The sequence below is a fragment of the Crocodylus porosus genome, unplaced genomic scaffold (assembly GCF_001723895.1).
Source record: "Crocodylus porosus isolate Cpor-Errol unplaced genomic scaffold, CroPor_comp1, whole genome shotgun sequence".
In the NCBI taxonomy this organism is placed as follows: domain Eukaryota; kingdom Metazoa; phylum Chordata; order Crocodylia; family Crocodylidae; genus Crocodylus; species Crocodylus porosus.
The window spans coordinates 141,220,929-141,240,273 of NW_017728931.1; the positions used below are offsets into that span (position 1 = coordinate 141,220,929).

Consider the following 19,345-nt stretch of genomic DNA (forward strand, 5'->3'; position numbering starts at 1 on the left):
TTTCAGGCTGGACATAAGGAAGAATTTCTTTACTGTCCGAGCCCCCAAGGTCTGGAACAAGGACGAGATAGGGCAGACCAGTGGCTTCTTTATAAACTGAGCATTTAACTGCTGCCCAGAACTGGTTTGATGGGATGTTATTACTCAGTCACCTGTTCCTGTGCCAGTCTGTAGGAGCTGCAGGGAGCAGGGGCATGTGAGCTAATCCCACTAGAAATAAAACAGTGATGGCCCTGAAACTCATCCTCCCAACTCCTTCCTCTTACCCTGGCTTGAATTAGACTATAGTTGGAGGGACTTCAAGGTAGGCTTTCCAGAAAAAGAAGGGGCAGACAGAAGTGTTATAGATGCATAGCTGTCTACCTGGGCTCCTACTGAATAATTGTAATGCTGCTGTGTTGTAAATGATATTGTTAATATGAATCAAGGGGCTAGAGCCTTGGCTGTTTTTGTCTCCTTTTTTTGGGCTATCTTTTAATGCAAATGAATGAAGTTTTGGGGTTTGTAATTGTTATGGAGCCATTATTTCCCAACGTTAAGGTTTTGCCTGCATTTTGCTAGCCAGCTCGAGGTCTCCAAAATGGTAATTTAGTCAGGTTTTGCTACATATTTGAAGGGTGCATCAAGAAAAGAAAAATTGCTTGGGGTTCCACATGGATGCCCCAAGATGTGATAAAGATAAGGACATTCAGGCTGAGTATCATAAAACCCATCTTGATGTAAGATCACTCGACCTCTGGATTATTCTCTCAAGGAAAGTTGCAGAAGCTTTAGCCTCCTTGCATTTTGAAACAAAGACAAGGCAGGGTATTCAGCAGTGTGGTGGAGGGAACAATTTAGCATCTGCAAAGGAGATCCAGCTGCATCACCCAACGTGTCTCTGCCATTTCTATTCCTGTGGGTTTTTCTTTAATGAAACTGCTTCCCTGCATTTCCTAGGATGTGTTGAGCTGTGCGGCTGCAGTGGAGGTATGGGCCTTTTAGGGATGAAACACAGACCATCCACTGGCCTGCCTGCCGGCTCGTTCCCCGCAGCGTGTAGTTGTCCTATCCAAAATAGTACGCATCTTCCATCAAATCCTGTTTCACCTCCCACAATTTAGGATGTTCCTTTTGCTGATCAGTCCTTAATGAAAAAATGATTTAGGAAAATAGCTAGCAAAGTGATACCTTTTAGAGATGCCCTTTGTCTGCCATGCTAGTTAAATGGTTGTACTACTCATTTTTTTTTTCCTCTGTCTATTGTAGAGTCATAGGAAAGTAGACTTGTAAGGGGCCACATGAGGTCGTCCAATCAAGCCCCCTGCTCAAGGCAAAATTATCCCTGATTAAACCTTCCCAGCCTGCTCTGGAAAATTTCCAGGGGTGGAGATTCCAGGAAAATCCCCCTGGAAAATTTCCAGGGATGGAAATACCTTCTTCTAGGTAGCTTGTTCAATGCTTAACCACTCCCAAAGCGAGGAAGTTCTCTCTCATCTCTGACCTAAGTTTCCTCTGCTGCAGTTTGAGGCCATATAATCTTCACCGTGTCCCTGTGGCCTCGGAGAATAGTCTATCCCAGTGATTCCCAGCCTTTTTTATGCTGCGGATTGGCACGGGGGCAGGATGGTGCTCACAGAGCCAGCTTTCTCCCTCCTGGGGCTGCCCCGCCGCCCAGCTTTAACCCCGCATGTGACCCCCGGCGGCAGAAGCCGCTCAGCCGGGCGGATAGATGGGGGTCCAAGAGTGGGGCTGGTGCCACGACCCGGCAGCCAACCCTTCATGGCCTGGTACTGGGCCACGGCCCAGCGGTTGGGAACATCTGGTCTATCCTTCATGCATTTCACAGGGTCTTATGATGATGCTCTTAGAAGGGACAGCACCTGCCTGCTCGTGCATATGAAAAGCACCTACGCTACTGTGAGGACTAGTCTAGATGATATTATTAATCATATTAATGCTAAATAGCCTAACATTATATAAACAAGAACTAATTTTTGAGTAACTCAGCTCTGAGTAGACATTAATTAGCAAAATTGGTAGGATGTTCAAAAAGCAGTTGTGTGGTTTAGGAGGGCGAGTCCCATTGACGTTCAGGAGGACGCGTGCTACTAAAGAACTGGAGTTTTGGAAAATCCCACTCAGTCATTTATTGTGGGGACGTTTACATGTTCATCCGGTAAATCGAGGTAGTTTTCATTAACTGGGGTTAATGAAATTAGTGCAATGTAAATGCTTCGTTTATTTTTTATTTTTTTTAATTTCAGTAACAAAAAGGAACAAACCTGAGCATGGGAAGGATAAAAGTAGGTTTTTCAGTCAATCCCTGAGGTTTTGGGGGTGGTTTTTTCTCCCCCACTAATTGTACTCTTATAGCCTAGGTAAGGCAGCCATCACAGGCCATAAAGTTGGGAGTCAGAGTGACTTAAATTTTCCTGAAATGATGTGCATTTTTTTTAATACAAACGACTGTCATTTGCAAAGAGGTACTTCATTTTACCTAAAGTGCTTTTCTGTCTAGAGGGAACACTTAATTGTAGTCACAAATCACCTCAAATGCTTTCATAGAAGGATAAAACAAGTTAAATTTGTATATCACTCTGCAAGTGCAGGTTCTGAATTAGATATGAGATGCAGATTTCCGTTCGTTCTTTTCTCTCTCCAGGAATTTCATCCTAAGCAGATGTTTTACAAAAGTGTGTATTTGTATAATGGCCATTTAGTGTCATTGGGATTTTGGACTGTTAGCATGGGGTGCACGCAATGACCCGGCATCCAGAATCTGATCCCGTGCTTTGCTTTGCCTTTTGATTCGGAGAAAGCGTCTTAACATCTTACAAGAGGAAGACGACTGTGGTTATGTTAAATAAGGGTAATTACTGAGTGCTAGGGGAATTTTCTATCCTGGATGTGCCACGTGACTTGTCTCCCACACTGAGAGAGTACGCCCCACAGGGCATTAACCTTTATGGGTTTTTCTTCCGTTTTCATATGCTCGTGAGAGATGATTTTAAATGAGGTTGTTGATACTGTTTCTGAATCCCCTGTAAATTGCATCTGAATGGCTCTTTTTCTAGTAGAATCATCCAAGCAAACAGAATATGAATCAAAGCCGTTCCTCCAAGGCTTCAGCCCTCCTTTACGGCTCTGTCTTGCAGCAAACCGTCTCTCCAGTCTCACTCTTTGGAGACTAGAAAAGGAAAACAGTACTTGGCTCAGTGACATACTTTCAACATTTTTAATGTCACCGTGATTTCTTGTTTGTTTGTTTGCTGGTTTGGATTTATGGACGCACACCTGCTTCTAGAGGGCTAGTTGTACGGCCGTGCATGCAAGTGTCCCATACTGGCTCTTATTCCAGTAGGTAGTTTGAAATCAGGCAGAAGGCACGGCAGGCACCTTGTTCAGAAAGGTATAAATTAATTATTTTCTATCTAGTCCTCCTGCTCACTGCAAGTCCATTAACAGCGTCTGGGAAATTACACTGTTGCCTATGAAGGCTTATGCCTTGGATTTTAAGGCGCTCCCTTGCCCTGCCTGCATTAAGTTTTCAACAATTCCGTTTTTTAAAACACGTTTGCTCTGTGTCATGGGGTTTCTGGCCCACGCCATATCACTTACTCTCCCTGCGCTGATACAGGTATAATAAATGATACCTAGACCAGTCTGCTTCCTACTGTTCTGCGAGATGTCTGAGCCTTTGGGAAAGAGTTGAGAGCAGGAAGTTTTTTGGAGCGTGTTCTCCCAGCACCAGTTTTGATGTACTGACTTGTGCTTCTTGAAGAGATCGGAGAAATGCCTGAAGGTCAGATAGGTCGGTGATTCTCAACCAGGGTGCCACGGCTAGCGCTGGGCAGATGCCTGTACATGCTTCACAAGACGTAAACCCAGAGATTTCAATGAGGACCCGTAGCATCCAAAGTTTTCTGCCCTGCTGCGGTCTTTCTGAGTTCTTTGCAACAGAAGAATTATTCTTACTATTTTTTGACTATGGGAAAATAATAAGCAAAAGCTAAGAGCTGGCATTTTCTGAGGGGTGCGTTGAGTCTAAAAAGATTGAGAACCACTGGGATAACTTTATCGCATTGAAATAAATAGCAGAGCGTGCATGAGAGAGAGCAAGAGAGCAGCAGGGCTCGTAGTAGTACTGCTTGTTAAGGTTTTTCAACATTTCCCATTATAAGACCCTGTGTTCAGTTGCTTGTGACTTTGCCGAGCTTGAACTGTCTGGACTGAATTTTTCCATGCCAGGTGTCTGCCTCAGGCTGAGTTATTTTGGAAAATGCTAGTCTACATATTTCCACTTCAAGAATGCATCTAGGGGGAAACTCGTCGTTGTTCCCTCAATGGGGAAAAAAATTCTGGTGACCTTTGGCTTGCAAAGCTCAAGTTCCCCATGCTTGCATATCAAGGACTCGGATTGCGGCAGTGGAGAGGGCTGCTGTGTCTGATTTTTCCTCTTCTGGAGAGTTGCCTAGATGTGGCCCAGTTTAACGCCTTGCAGAAGTCATAGTTCTCACACGCTCAGTACAGCCTTAGTTTTAAGGAGCTAAATCTCTGGGTGGTTGTGTCTGCAGCCTGGAGCTGAGCAGGGCTTTTGATGGCGCTGGAGCTTTTGGTCGTTCCAAGTCGTTTTGGGCCTTGAAAACTTTCCATGGAGACTGTCACTTGTTTGCATCCTGGGCCCTGCTCTGCTGCCTGAGTGCAAGGCAGAGGGCATAAGAGGAGCCTGGAGAAAGAGAGCGAGTCTGGGAGCCGTTGAGCGCGGAGTACGTGGACAGGGGTAGAGGTTGGTTGATGACTAGGTTTGGGAAGAAGTGGATCAGAAGTGGCAAGAAGACTGGGAGATGGAGGCAGCTGGTTGTCTCGGCCAGTGGAGTGCAAAGAGGTGAGACTGGGATTTATTGGGCAAGGATCCTGGGGTCCAAAGTGGGGTCGGACTTGAGCTGCTCAGGTCCCTTCTGACCCTCCCAACTATGAAACTATGAAAAGCCTGAGAAGTGAAAACGGGGATAGGCTGGGGAGGAGAACGGGGTTAGGACAGAGAGCCAGGGGAGGGGAAGAGACAAGTGGAAGATGGAGGTTGAGGAGAACCATGCAGAAGAGATCGCTCTTTGGTAGGGGAGGAGTGGGCAGAAGAGTCTCCATTCACGTCCACCCCCCCACCAGAGCCTGGAGAGGACCACAAGGACCCAAAGGACGTGGATAAAATCCCCTTTTTAACTCCTTTAAAAGGGAGGGGGAGCTGCTGCCAAGGAATTTGCATCAGCTCTGATGTAGTTGCTCTGTCTGTGTGGTTGGCTACATCACCCCAACATTGACTGTGAATGTAGGAGGGTTAAAGTCGAATTTGTTTGGCTACGCTTGAATCCGTACAGAATGATGCAGACCAAACAGTTAATGCAATACAGCCTAGCTCAATTTAGCCCTTGATATCAATACAGTTATGTTTGTCTGCGCCCGGAGTCTGGCTGGTCACCTGCTGTGAGCAAACACTACCGAAAGTCTCCCATCCCATCTAGTGCTGATCCACGTGGGGAGAAGAGCCTTGCACTGGTGTGCGGGACTCCACTACCTTGAGCGACAGACGTGTGTCGAGTCCAACGGCTCCAACCCCGTTGCTGACTGCCCAGCCCGGATTCGTAGCATTGCCCATCCTGTTCGCTGGCCGAGGCCGGGGCTCCCGGGGCAGGGGAATAGCCCAGGCGATCGCGTAGTTATAGCCAGCACCACCACGCATCTGCATGGGGGGTTAGATTCAAGTTGCCGGCTGCTGACTTTCCCTAACTTTTGGCAGCTTCATTTTGCATCCTTAATGTTCTGTTAATATAGTTTTTTGTGTTTTCCATCAGGTCCATTTATTTTTTATGAAGTCATAAATAATGTAGACGGGGAAGAATACTTGCAGCATCAAATTTCCCAGCCTGTAGAGCTGCTTCCTACGAGAGCTGTTCCAGCATCCTTATTAAGTTTTTAGTCCGTTTTTTCTCAGGCAAAACTTTGGCTGTTCTTGAGTGGAGGTGTCCCCCCTCCCCTGCCTGCTGCACCTGCTTTCCTCCCCGTCTCAGGGGTGGGGGACCTCCAGAGCTGCTCCTGCCTGCTCCAGCTGAGACCCAACTCCGGGACTGACAGCAGCAGTGCCCCCCACCCCCGTGCCTGCTCCTGGGGGGCCCAGGACCCACTCTTGCATTGCTGCTGCCTCTGTGGCTGTTCCAGCTGAGCCCAGCCTGGCTAGAGAGTGCAGGACTGGTTTCTAAGCTTTCCCCATCCCCAGGGGAGCAGGAAAAGCAGCAACCTGCCAGGAGGAGAGGCCAGATAGGGAAGGGGGGAGGGATCATGTCTCTGAGCCTGGGGGGAAGGCGGGGGTGCTTGCCTGGGGGAAGCCGTGGGTGCTTGCCTGCTTTGGGAACTTTAAAAAGTTCCCACAGCTTGCTCTGCCCACACCGGTCTGGGTGGGTGGTGGGAGGAAGCTGGGAGCAGGGGACACACGCACCCCCGTTTGCCAAATCCTGGCTCTGCCTCTAGGCAGCTCAAGATTTGGTGGGTCCTCAGTTCTTCCTACATATCAGGCCCCTTTCAGCGGTCTCATATTGAGTGCAGTTGCTGGCATAATGAGGAGGGCAGGAGTGCTGGCTGCATCTAGTAGCCTTGCTGGTAGAAATCCACTGATGCTGTCCTCTGAATCTTAACCGTTTTCCTCTTTGCTAATGTGCTGCCTACCCCGAGCAATATACTACCACCACACAATAAATGTCTGCGCTCTTTTTGCTGCCTGTGGGTTTTTCTCCCTCCTGACTAACATTTCTCTTGTAGCTGCTGGATTTTATGAAGCAGACTCACGAATGACGCACTGGAAGGACCAGTTCGGGATAATGCAACGCTAAACAGGGTTTCCCTTTTATTTCTCTTTCAGATTCATTCAGGAGATCGAACATGCCATGGAGCTTAGCCCGACCAAGCAGTGCCCCCTCCGGGAGTTCCTCACCATGTACATCAAGAACATCTTCCTTAACCAAGTCCTAGCAGAGATCAACAAAGAGATAGAGGGCGTCACGAAGGCCTCAGACCCGCTGAAGATACTGGCCAACGCGGACACCATGAAGATGCTGGGAGTACAGCGACCTCTCTTGCAGGTAAGAAATGCGTGGCTTGCCAGCCCATTTCAGTCGTTATAAACCGATCTCTGTAGCAGAAGTAGCAGCGTACCAGGGTCCCATCCAAGTGGGTTGACTCTTCGCCAGCTCCTCTCCTTGCCCCCTGTTCTCAAACCACCTTTCGCGTGGTCAGACCTGTAGTGAAGGCATCTCTGCCTCTTGCCAGTGAGCTGCTCTAGCATTAGGCCTTATTCTTTATGAGCATATATGTGGAGTACAAATGGGTCATGCAACCAAAGGCATGGAGGGGACCTTGAATCCCATCCAATCCAATGACCGACACGGGAATTTTACAGATCAGAACGAGAACGCATTGGTGGAGCTGGAATGAGTTGCCCTCAACACTGGCGAAGGTTTTGCACAATACCGAGTCCTCCTGTGGCTGTCTACAGTGCTAGCACTCTCTGTGGCTCCTAAAAAAAGAAGAAATAAGGCCAGTTAGCTACAGGCACAGAAATCCTTTGAGAAACCTTTCAATACAGGGTGGAAAATCACATTTCAAGGCTGCTGTGCTGGCTTCCCGGGCAGAAAAAAGAATATTGAAACTGTAATAAAAAGATGCAGTCTAAGGTAGAGTGGGTCTGGTTCGGGACTGGCAGCTTGAGTTCGCTAGATATACTGGGAAGTCGACCTATTGTTGTCCTGGGTCTTTCTTGAACCTTTCTTGTTTTTCCTTTGGGAATTAAAACCGATAAGAATCCCAAGTCATTTTGCTCAGGCATATGACCTTATTGGGTGCTGATAAAGCTGCTTAGATATATCGGTGTGTGGATTTTGGATCTGGGTCACTGACGCCATTAACCTTGCAAATTTACGTTAGATGCTTAGCAGAAGAGTTTTTTGGGGGGAAAGCAGGGTGGCGGGTTGCCTCTTTGATAGGCCTGTGAATTTGTTAAACTGCATCAGTGCCTTTGCCTTTAAGGTCCGTTTGGGAGCGTAGATGCATGGGATTGGGATTCCTTAATTGTTGCCTATAATTTGCTCCGCATGATGGATAGGAATCATTTTGAACAGAAATTATTTTTACTCACAACGTTCACTTGCTCCTCTGGTCTGACAGTTTCCTGTCATTTTATATGAGGATAACTTGAGGGGGAGAGGATACGTATTTCTGCCCCTTTGAACTGAGGAACCCAAGCAGGCCCCTTAAATAATCCATTGATTTTTTTCTTTTCTTTTTTTTTTTTTTTAAATGTAATTTGTAGTCATTGCTGGATTGATGGTCTGGATGGCTGAAATATTTCCTTTACAACTGCAAGAGTGCAGATAAGCGGCTGCCGTGCAAAGTAATCTTGCCCTACTTAGCCATTGTTGCTTATGCCTAGCCAAAATATTTCACCTGTGTATTGAGGGCACCCTTGCCTAATCCTCCTCTGGACTGTTTGAGACCGCCAGCAAAGGGACTGGTCCTGATGGTAGCTTTGGGGTAGATAACAGGAACCAGAACCCTTAACCCGACTTTGCAGAGTTCATCTTCGAATAGCCGCCTCCTCGGAGAACTGCCAAGCTCGGCATACGTGAGTCGAAGACCTCTTTCCATAGGTGAAAGGTTTTCTGCCGTTCTAACTTATCCCGTCCCTTGCAAACAAATGCTGTAACTCAGCAACGGCTAAGTTAAAGATTGCAGCAGCCCGTTATAAATATTGCATTTAACTATGGATATGGCCTCATCCATAAGTTTTATTTTTTTTTTTTTTTAGCCATTATTCTGTCCTGAAATGTAAAGCATTGTAAATCACGTTCCTTTTAGCGCTGACTGAGAAGTCATGAAAAATGAACTCATTTGTTTCAAAATTATTCAGCATTAAAGTTTATGCTGCGATTGTTTAAACCAGTATTAAATCAGGCTGCAAACAGCTTGACAACTTCTTATATCCTGTTCCCATGCTGTCGGTGTCAGATGTGATAGATCTTTTCAGCAAGGTAGCCGCTACCAGCAGCGGTCTCAGGCATGCAGTTTCAAACATATTTCATGGTTTCATGCCCAGTAAAAAGGGTTTCTTACCGGTTTGATCTTTCCAGCCCTGGGGCTGGACAGCTCATACCCGAGTGGAATTTTCCTTTAAGGCAGGCTTGCATTTATCACAGTCGTGTCATTCATCGTGCGGTGCAAAAGTTTTCTAACAAAGCGCTGATTGCTGAAAATCTAGTTAAAGTCTCATTCCGACTTCTGAGTGCACAGCTGTTTGCAGTATAATGATTTGCTTGAGATAATTACCCTATTGCCTGGACTGATTATCCCGCATGCTAAGCGGAGTCACTGCTGGGGATCACTTGTGGATTTCCCGAGGAAACATTATCAGTGGCGGCGGCATATTGTTTTCATCCTGTCAAATTACTGCATGTTAATAAGAAGAATGGTCACAGTGAGTGGCACTGAAATGGCAACCGGTGGTGGGGTGACTGTTGCACTCTTTGGTACCAAGCGGATTTCATTGTTATTAGGGTAAACAAATTAGGCTTCTTTTAAGGTCTGCTTGAAGCAGTAATCAAAATCTATTAGACTCCAATCAAGGCCGATCAATGGCATTTCTTGCTCTCGAGGGCAAACCTTTGAGGAAGCACCTGTTCATGTATCCATGTGAACGCTATTTGGCAACCGCGCCATGGCTCCAAAGCACTGCCGTGTTTTACAGATGTTTAGTCCTTTGGAGCAGGTGGCATTCGTTTTACGGAGCCACTGGGCACGTCGGCATGAGACGCTACAACTGCAGTAGACCAACTCTATCGCGCAAGAGCATGGCGGACAAAACCCGTGCTCATGCGCGGTAGAGTTAGTTGGCTGCGCATTAGCATCACAAAAAGCACGCGCGGTAGTGCTGATTATGGCGCATTAAGTTTAGTACCTGTAATTACAGGTACAAAACTTAATGCACCTTAATTCCAGCACATTAATGAACGTGTCGATGCACCCACTGAGAGGCTGAAGCGTGTTGCAGGTCGCGTGCTGAATCAGTGGCAGAGCTACAGAGCGCCCCCCAATTCCTGCGTGCATCGCAAACTCTCACGCTTTCTCAGTGGAAGTCCAAAACTCCCTGTTCACTCGAATATTTCTTTAGATGCTGCTTGCTCCCTTAGTGTGATGTTTCTCCTCTCCGGAAGGTTTTACGAAGCACCCAGCTGATCCCACTGCAAGTCTCCTAAGCTCTGCATTGAACTGCAGCACGTGAGCATATCCTAGCAGGGCCTACAGGCTGAGAGGTGAAGGCAGATGTTAGAGCAGCAGTTCGTTCTCTTTTCAAAATCACGATCTCACATGTTCAGTAAAGTGTACGCAGGGGATTGTGTTTGTCTTCGCAAGTTCACAAGGCATTTGGGCATGCAGACATAAGCAGCGTGACCGAATTATTGTCTTTGTCTTCAGGATAGGCACATTTTAAATAACAGGAGCGTTACCTTCTTCAGGCTGTCCCACGAGCATGCCTTATGCTTGATCTGAAAGGCAGCCCCTTTGGGAGACTGCTGGAAAAGGGACCGTCGGTGATGGGCCTTTAGCAGCCTAGGTCTCCATCCATGAGATTTATCCCTCGCATCCAACAACCATTCTCTACCTGGGCTTTCTCTATCTTTGACTTCCGTTACTGGAGCCACCAAATATCTGCTGGACGGTAACCGCTTTTTGGCCAGTGCTGACCCAGGCTGGATTTGAACCCATAACCGAAGAGACTTATCATTATCACCAGCCTGTTTGTACAAATCCACTTCACATTTGCTTACCCACTCCAACAGCTGCGAAATGAACTTGCGGCTTAATCTAATTTGCACCTTCATTTTAATTATAGATATTACGACTTGCAACCAGTTCAGCCCTTGCAGCAGCCACATAAAGCGTACGCTGGGGCTGAAGTAGCACGTAGCCGCACAGCCAGGGGCGGCATTAGCTCTAGTTTGCAAACGGTCTTCAAATGAAGCCCCAGGTAAAGTGTGCCGTGGTGTCTAATCTCTGATTTAAGTTATTGCATTAGTTGCTAACTACACAAGAGCTAGGTGGTGGTGGTAGTATGCATGGCGACCATGATCATGGTCATGTCTTCATCTGTAGATCTCAAAGTGCTTTTCAAGGCAGGTCGGTATCATTTTCCCTACTTAGCAGGCGACAATGTGAAAACACAGTGTCCTTTGTATAATCCTCTTTTCGTAGGTGCTACTGCTAACTCTTCAGACCTCTCTCGCAGTTTATTTGCAGTGCACCAACCAGTATTGTTTCTACGCAGCAGTGTAGGGATGCTGCTAGATGCCCAGGGTAAAAGGGAATGGACAACTTCCAGTTCGCAATTGTGAACATGCAGCTGCCGGCCACATCTGCTTTTTTTTTTTTTTCGGTTGTCCTCTCTCCCACAAAGTTGGTGCCCAGGGCAGTTCCCCCCCCTTGTTATGTCACTGTTTCTAAGTGCCACTTTAAGTTGAATTCATGGACCGAATTATGTTTCTAATTTAAAAGCTAGGGTTTCTGTGGGTGCAACCTTTTATTGGACCAAGCACACAGTTACGGTAGACCACTTTGTGAGTGCAGTGCAGTTGGTCCAATAAAAAGATCTCGCTTGCAAAAATCCTTGCCCCTCTCGTGTTTCCTGGACCATCCTGACTCCCAGCCCTTTTTTTTGGACTCGGAGCTTTTCTGTTGTTTGAAACATAACGTGACACTTTTTGCTCCCAGTTGGAAAAGAACAGTTTCCCTAGGTTTTGGGTGCTGCAAACTGTGGTAGGAACAGGGTCGAGCATTGCATTTTCTGGGAGTTTTTTGCAGGTGTTGATTGGCTGCTGTCGGCTTTGATCTCTCAGCTGGAGGATTCGTTGGTGAATAAGCAGGGAAAGGTAATGATTTATGACACATCTGCTGACAGGGACTGAACTGCATTAGCACCCTGTCAATCTGATTTTCCAAGAGCTGCCTTTTTTGGAAACGTATTTGACTTTACTCACTATCAAAGGCATCTCCAGCTTTCAGGGCTGCATAGGAAGAACAGCAGTCTGTCAAAAAGGGTGGGAAAGGACTGCATTCGAGGCTGGGAACCACTGGGATCAGCTGTTGTTAAGAAGCAGCAAAATGCTAAGCCTGCGAGGTTATCCCGGAGCTGGAAGGAGCACAAAGGCCGGGTTGCTCTGTCTGGGCGAATTTTGAGGCCCTCTGTCGTGTTTCTCGTAATTCATCTGATAACCAGAGACTGATAACCCGAGCAGAAGGACAAATGCCCTTCCCTTCACTTCTCACCCATTGGGGATAGTTGTGCAAAAGCGAGAAGGAGCAAAAGCTGTCACCTTGTCTTTCGGCCTGCAAGGTTAGCAGCATGGTTTCATTACAAGCAGAGCAGGTTTATCAGCTATCGTTGCTACTTCCCAGGTTATAACTCTCTGAAGGCCCCCTCCTGCATAAGTACAGTTGCTCATAGACTCGTTGAAGGGACCTCAGGAGGTCACATCTAGTGCAACCACCTGCTCCAAGCAGGACCAGCCCCAGCTACGTCATCCCAGCCAAGGTTTTGTCTAGCCGGGTTTTGAAAACCTCCAAGGATGGAGACTCCACCACCTCCCTGGGTAGCCTGTTTCAGTGCTTCACCACCCTCCTAGGGAGAAAGTTTTTCCTAATATCCAACCTAAACCTCCCTTGCTGCAACTTGATGCATGGCAATGCATCAATGACTTGAGTAGGACTTGCCCACGCATCTTTTTGTTGTTCTGTTGATGTTCCCTTCAAGGCCGATTGGAGGAACCCCATATGGAGATCACAGCCACGTAACTGGGAGTCGGAGGGAATTTAGCATGCGCAAGAACTGCCGGGGAGGCCAAGAAGCCTTAGTCCTCCAGGTGCTGAATAGTCCTTCAAGACACTGAGCACCATCAGCTGTGACCAACTTCAGCGAGACTGGAAGAGCATGGGGTATCCTATAGGACTGCCCCTTTAGAGAGGACTGTGCTACAGCCACAATTACAATGTTCATCCTCGCCACAGGCTCAGCAGGTGTTTTTTTCTTTCTGCAGGAAACCACCGAGCAATCCCTAGCCATGTAAATGCACCCCAACTTCTTAAATCTTTTGTTTAATCCTCTTTTGCACTCTGACTTTTCCAGGAGTTGCTCTTGACATTTGGTTTATCCCCAACTCTTCATCTGCCCCAGCTTCAGATGCCAACCTTGACTGATTATTTTAATTAGCCAAGCAGCACAGACAAGCTGCCTTCATGGGATAAATATTGAGCTCATAAATCTTCATTTTGCCGCCTCTGCAGAGCTGCATGCTCCATGTCAGAAATGGCCCGTTATCTTTATGTCGGCAGTAGAAGTCATTTGGCTTGGTCGCGCTCATATATATTTAAAGATCAAGCTGTACATTTCTCATTTGTAACCGTGTTAAAGACAATGAGGCCTTGCCCATCAAGGCAAAGAGGGCAGGCCATGGAAGAAGACCGTGCCTTCTCGTTAAGGGGTCACTGGTGCCAGCGCTGATCTTTTGAAAAGTACATCTTGGGAATTTAGTTAAGGCCATGAGAATGAAATCCCCCATCCATCCATCCTTCCAGCTCCTTTTTTTTCTAGATACTTTTCAATTTTAATCTGACATTTGGACTTAGCTGTGGCTGCTCCTATGATCCATGTTCATATCTGCAGTGTCCAGAACGTCCTTAGCATTCACTTGCAAATAGCTGCAAAGGCAGATTCTGATAAACAGCACATAACCAAGGTGTGCGCCCTTCTGTGAGCAATAGGCCTCTAATGCTTTTCTTTCCCCTTCTCCATCTTCACCAGAAAAGTTAAAGTGATGCCTGCATTTGAGGGGAGGGATTTTTCTCTGCGCTTATTAGACCGAGGTTAACATTCTTGATCATGGTAATGCAGAAAATGCTCTGATGCCTTTGCCTCACCTCTTTCCAAAATTACTTCATGAATCCCAAATGCAATTTAGGGAGAAGGGAGGGGGCAGGGTGTGAACCTAACTGGTTCAGAGAGGCGTAAGGTCTCATATGCAACAGCCTATTTGCCAGATTTAACTGTTGAACTGTTCCAAAATGTCACCAACTTGAAACTGGGTCACAGCTGAGTGGAGTGCTGTGGATCTGACACCAGGGGGTGGCAGTGAGCACCTAGCCCAGCATGCTTTGCAATGGGTGAGTTGGGAAGACCTGCTTGCACCCATGCTTTGAGAGGTCCAGTGGGCAGGTGACCTCTGGCTGGGGGCAGAGTCACTTTTCTGCTTAAACACGAGTTCAGTAAACTTCTGTAGCCGGCAAATGACCGAAGTCTTCGGTGTTCTTGCCTGACTTGGATAAGAAGTGCCAACAAAAGGGGAGGGGAAGAAAGGTGGAAAGTTGAGTTCTGGCTGCATATCAGAGTGGCTAATTGCAGCAATGTGTGTGGGGGCGGGGAAGGAGCAATGCAGTGTGGGATGCCCGGAGGACTGACCAGCTCCATGTCACAGAACACCTTGATGTCCACATATAACACTGAATTGGTTCAAAGCAGTACCTGATTTTTCCAGGTACACTTTGACCCATTCCAGGCAGACTGACACAGGCACACACGTCTGCCTGTTTCAGGCTTTAAACCTCATTTAAACTTCTAAATGCAATGTGCATCCGTGCTGTATGAAGGCTTGTACATCGCTCTGAGGTGCCACTCTGCCTTGCCGTCTGCCTGACCTGAAATCCAGGTTAGATTGCAGTCATAACAGGGTATGTGGCTGGGGGTGGGAGCCCAGCTGGAGGGGGTTAATGAGTAGTAGCCTGCCTGCTCAGGGGCACAGGGCCCGTGACAGGGATGATCGTCAGGCCAGAGGAAGTTAAAAGTTCCCAGGGAAGGGAGCAAGGAGAGAGAGAGGGAAGGCTGTGTTGCAGAGGACGCAGCACAGAGCCCAGACAGCCTTCTCCAGATCCAAGGAAGGACGGTAGGTTTGAGTTAACCCTTTGTGAGTTGTTTATATCTTTGTTTCGTTATGGACACTAGTTTTCTTTTGGGGAAAAATGTTGCAATGGGGAAAATAAAAAGCTGCATTACAACCCGCTATAGCAGTACAGCGTGATACTCTTTTGTAAACGACTCCAAGAGAAGAAACTTTTTTCGCGGATGCCCTGCTGGAAGGTTGCATTCACATTACCTGTCATTCTTTTTACTGCGTTTGAAGACTCAGTCCATTTCACTCAGAAAGAAACATCCTGTCATTTTGTAGTTTTGAAATGTTGTCTCAATCAGAAGTGCCAGGCGAAATGCCAGTGTTTTAAATAATTGATGGCTACTTTACTGAATTGTCGTCATTAATCCAGCCTCCTTTTGAAATGTTCAAATGCTCAAAGGGCTAATCCTTTTGCTGCATGCTCATTTCTTTTTCTTTAAAGAAAATTTCATTTTTGGTAATGACATAATTTACCGCGGAATATAATTGCAGATGTGCAGCAGGTTCTGTGTTAGCTCTTGCAAGTTGTAAAGTGCCTATTACTATTTAGCCACTAATTTCTGTGCCATCCCTCTTCTTAGAGGCTTAATTATACCTGCTTTAAAAGCACGTTTCGAAATGTGACACCTAACTCTTGTGGAGAACAAAAGGGAGATTAATCTATTGTTAAATGGAAAAGGTAAAGAAGCTATTTTACGCTAGGGAACCACCCCTTCCTGACAAGAAGCATTCAATAGAGAGAGGGCAGAAACTGCTGCAGTTTTCAAGGGGTTGGGTTTGTCAACCATAGAATTAAAGGCAGAAGAATAGACCCAGGGGCGCTGTGATCAGAGTATTCATTTCTACACTATGGATTTCTTTTCCTCATCGGAGAATACAAAGGTTCTTGTGAAAGTGTATAAACTTTGGGAGCAGTTTAAAGGTTAATAACATTCTAGATTACATGCGAAAGCATTTCAAGAAGGCAGTAAATTGAGTTTCCCCTCTTGTTGCTAATCTGCAAATAGACCCCTTCACTTAAAAAATTATTGATTCTCTCTCTCACGTGCGCACACAAGCCTGCGAGCATGGTAATTTTTGCAAATGATCTATCTGCTAATGCGCTGTGATTTTCCTGGATGTGAACTTCGCTGTGCATGGGATGAACAGTGTTGTATAGCTAGGGTTATATCATGCAATCCATGGGTGTCGTATTGTGCAGTGGTTAGATCCAAGTCATTACGGGCCCGGTGTAGGAACTGCTGGGCAAAGTTCCCTCTCCTGTATCATTCAGGAGAGAGAGATTTGGAAAGGCCCCTTCTAGTCTAGACTTGTGTGAGTCTTGCACTCCTGCAATGTCTAAGTAATATCACCATAACTGCAGCCATGCAAGATGGGTGTCCTGAACTTTGTTGTCTGCTTCCCATCACGAGATCCCAGGTGTAACTGCTGAAAAAGGCGCCGAGAGGAGTGAATTAAAGGACACTGAATGTTTGAAGACTGTATAGATTGTGATCTCAATTGACCTTGAAGCCAGTAGAATTGCACTGGGTTTCCTGTAGTTCAAACATGATGAGATCTATCCCATTAACTGCAAGTAATGGCTTGAGAGAGTCCTTTTGAGCTAAAAGGGCAGGACAAGGGTATCGCATTCAGTTGCATCCGTTTCCTATTTGTATGGGTACCACCAGCCTGAATGACCACTTGCGCCCCATACAATGAAAGGAAGATTAGATTTGGAATAGAGTTTTATCCCGCGTTCTGTTTCAGCGAGTGAGTCGTAATGCTTTGAGTTTCGTGGGGAAGCCGTTTTCCAGTGAAAATCGATGGGATTTGACGGGGTAGGTGCTCTGCTTGTCTTTGAACATCTCCTCCTGCATATGGGAGCTCTATTCAAGAACAGAAACGAGCCCCGAACTAGCCCAGTATGCTGCTTCGGTTTTTACAGTTGCATTTCCTATATGCTCTCTGCTCTCTCGCGCTCTTTGGATGTCCTAGATCAAGGGAAAGCAAAGTGCTGTACCCCAAATGTTTCCAATAGCTGCTGCCCCTGTAGAAACGATGCCCTTCCTCAGGAACATGACTGCCATCTAGTCCCAAGGATCCTGCTCTTACGCTCACTTTTAAATTCCTGGCTATTTGTAGCAGCTGTGGTAGACAGAAGTGCCTCTTTTTTTTTTTTTTCCATCTGTTTGCCTTTGAGTTTGCAAGTTATCGCTTCTGTGCAGAGGATGCCTTGGTTCTTTGTCTTTGTTTCCTGCATAGTGAAGTATTACAGTGCAACAACACACAAATTGGGAGCTCCAGCATGGAAGAGACTGAAGCGGCTAGAGCTGTTAGCCCCGAGAGAGCATGTTATACCACGGCTCTGAAGATGGCAGCGTCTCCTTATTCCCTTCTGGGCACAATTCAAGATGTTGCTCTCAAAAGAAAACCATACAGGTTTGGGGTCTAACTGCAATTTTTTTTTCAGAGAAACTACCTCTCTTCCTATGCATGTTGCTCCAGGCCCTGAAATCAGCTTCAGCTGCTGGTGGTCATTCCTTAGATGTCAAGATTTTGGCGGGGTGGTATTCAGTAGAGGGACTGTTTGCATTGCTGTTGATCCACCAGGCCCTCTGTCCAGTGGCCTGCAGGGTGTTGGGTAAAGCTATCATGGTGCCGTGGTGTAAATTATGTAGACTGCATCGGGATATTTTGGGGTGGGCGGGAGGGGAGTATAGGCAGCTGTCTTCACAGAAGATACAACCCTCTTAACTCCTGGTGGTAGTCTGGTTCAGAACCTCACTTCTTGGACGGTTAGAAATAATAAAATGAAAAGGCCGGAAGGGGTTTCAAGGGTCATCTAATCCAACTCTCTGCTCAGGCACCAAAGAAACAGTCTTCAGACACTTGAAGGGTGGTTATATGAATGGTGGAGATAGACTGTGCTCTGTGGTTGCAGGGGGCAGAACAAAGAGCAATGGTTTTAAATTGCAGCAAGGAAAACTGAGGTTGGATATTGGGAAGAACTTTCTCACTATGAGAGTGGTCAAGCATTGCAGCAGGCCCCCAGAGACGCTGTGGAAACTTCGTCCTGAAGAGCAGGTTGGACAGACACTTGACTGGAAGGATGTAGTCAGGGATGACCCTGCCTTGTGCAGCAGGTAAGGCTAGATGACTTGCTGAGATCCCTTTCAGCCCCGCTGAGTAATAAGTTGTCCTACTTCCATAGTACTTTCCACCTGTGGGTCTCAGCGTTGCTCCTTTTTCAGAGATGGAGGACTCCAGGTCACAGTCTGGCAGAAAGAGATCGTCCCAATCATACAGAAAGTAGCTGGTGAAGTTGGGAATAGATACCTCTTTTCAGTAGTGTAACTAGGGTGGAGCAAATGGGGCCACTGCCCTGGGCCCTGACCTCCGGGGTGGGTGGGGAAGGGCAAAAATAAAAGCAGCTGCTGCGAGCAGCTGCACAATCACACTTGTAATTGTGTGGCAACCAAGTCAGTTCTGCCCCTGGGTTTCGGGTGCCCAGCTGTGTCCTTACACTGCTGGCTGTCTTCCTAATTGCCTGCTAAACATGTAGACCATATTACCTGTGAGAGAGCTGCATTGGACGCTTACAGGCATTAAATGACTTCTCCATCTTGCAGTGAATTGTGTGGCATTAGCTGCTGGAGGGGATGGGAAACTTTGACTGCAGCATCTACTGCACCTTGAATTTCCGTCCACTCTCTCCCATTAGAACCGAGGCTGTAATGCCGACTGCAGGAAGAGCATCCATGGCTTGCAGCGGTTATAAACCAGAGAGCGCAAAGTGTGGTTGAAAGAGAGAGCGTGAGGATCTGACAAGGGGGCATTATGAAATGCGATCGTCGGGAATGGGTAGTCAGGACAAATAGAAAGGAAAAAATCCCCTGTCGTGTTTAGGCCGCTGACTGGCCTGTTGTTGTATTAGCTGTGAGTGACAGGACGCTGGGTGCAATGGACCTGTGGGCTCACCCAGCACGGCATTTTTATGCCCTTTAATGTGACCAATATCTGAAGGATCTTTAACGATTTTTAAAACCCTGGCAGTACTACTTCCTCTTGTGATGCCCCTGGAGTCTTTAAATTGCAATCGATTACCAGCTTCTTCATAAACTCATGGTTACAGTTCCTTATCCTGGCCTCAAACCAGCGACGCAAACTGAACAGTAGATAATAAATACTGTGGTTGGGACAGATAATGGCCAAATATGCCAAATGCTGTTGAATCAAGAACAGGGGGGAAATAAGTTATTCTACTAACTGGGATATTCATAATTAGTCAGGAACACAACAGAAAAGCAAAGATGAGCCAGGCAGAGCCATCAAGGAGAGCAGACGAA

At 46.8% G+C, this 19,345-nt stretch overlaps 1 protein-coding gene across 2 annotated transcripts in view; it reads left to right on the plus strand.

Annotated features, from left to right (window-relative positions):
- The window catches only part of EXOC4 (exocyst complex component 4), a 568,367-nt gene that overhangs the window by 414,802 nt on the left and 134,220 nt on the right, over positions 1–19,345 (plus strand). For both annotated transcript variants that reach the window (XM_019543773.1, XM_019543775.1), the window contains exon 11: positions 6,893–7,112. In XM_019543773.1, the coding sequence (XP_019399318.1) occupies positions 6,893–7,112 (220 nt within the window). The remainder of the gene's footprint in view (positions 1–6,892; positions 7,113–19,345) is intronic.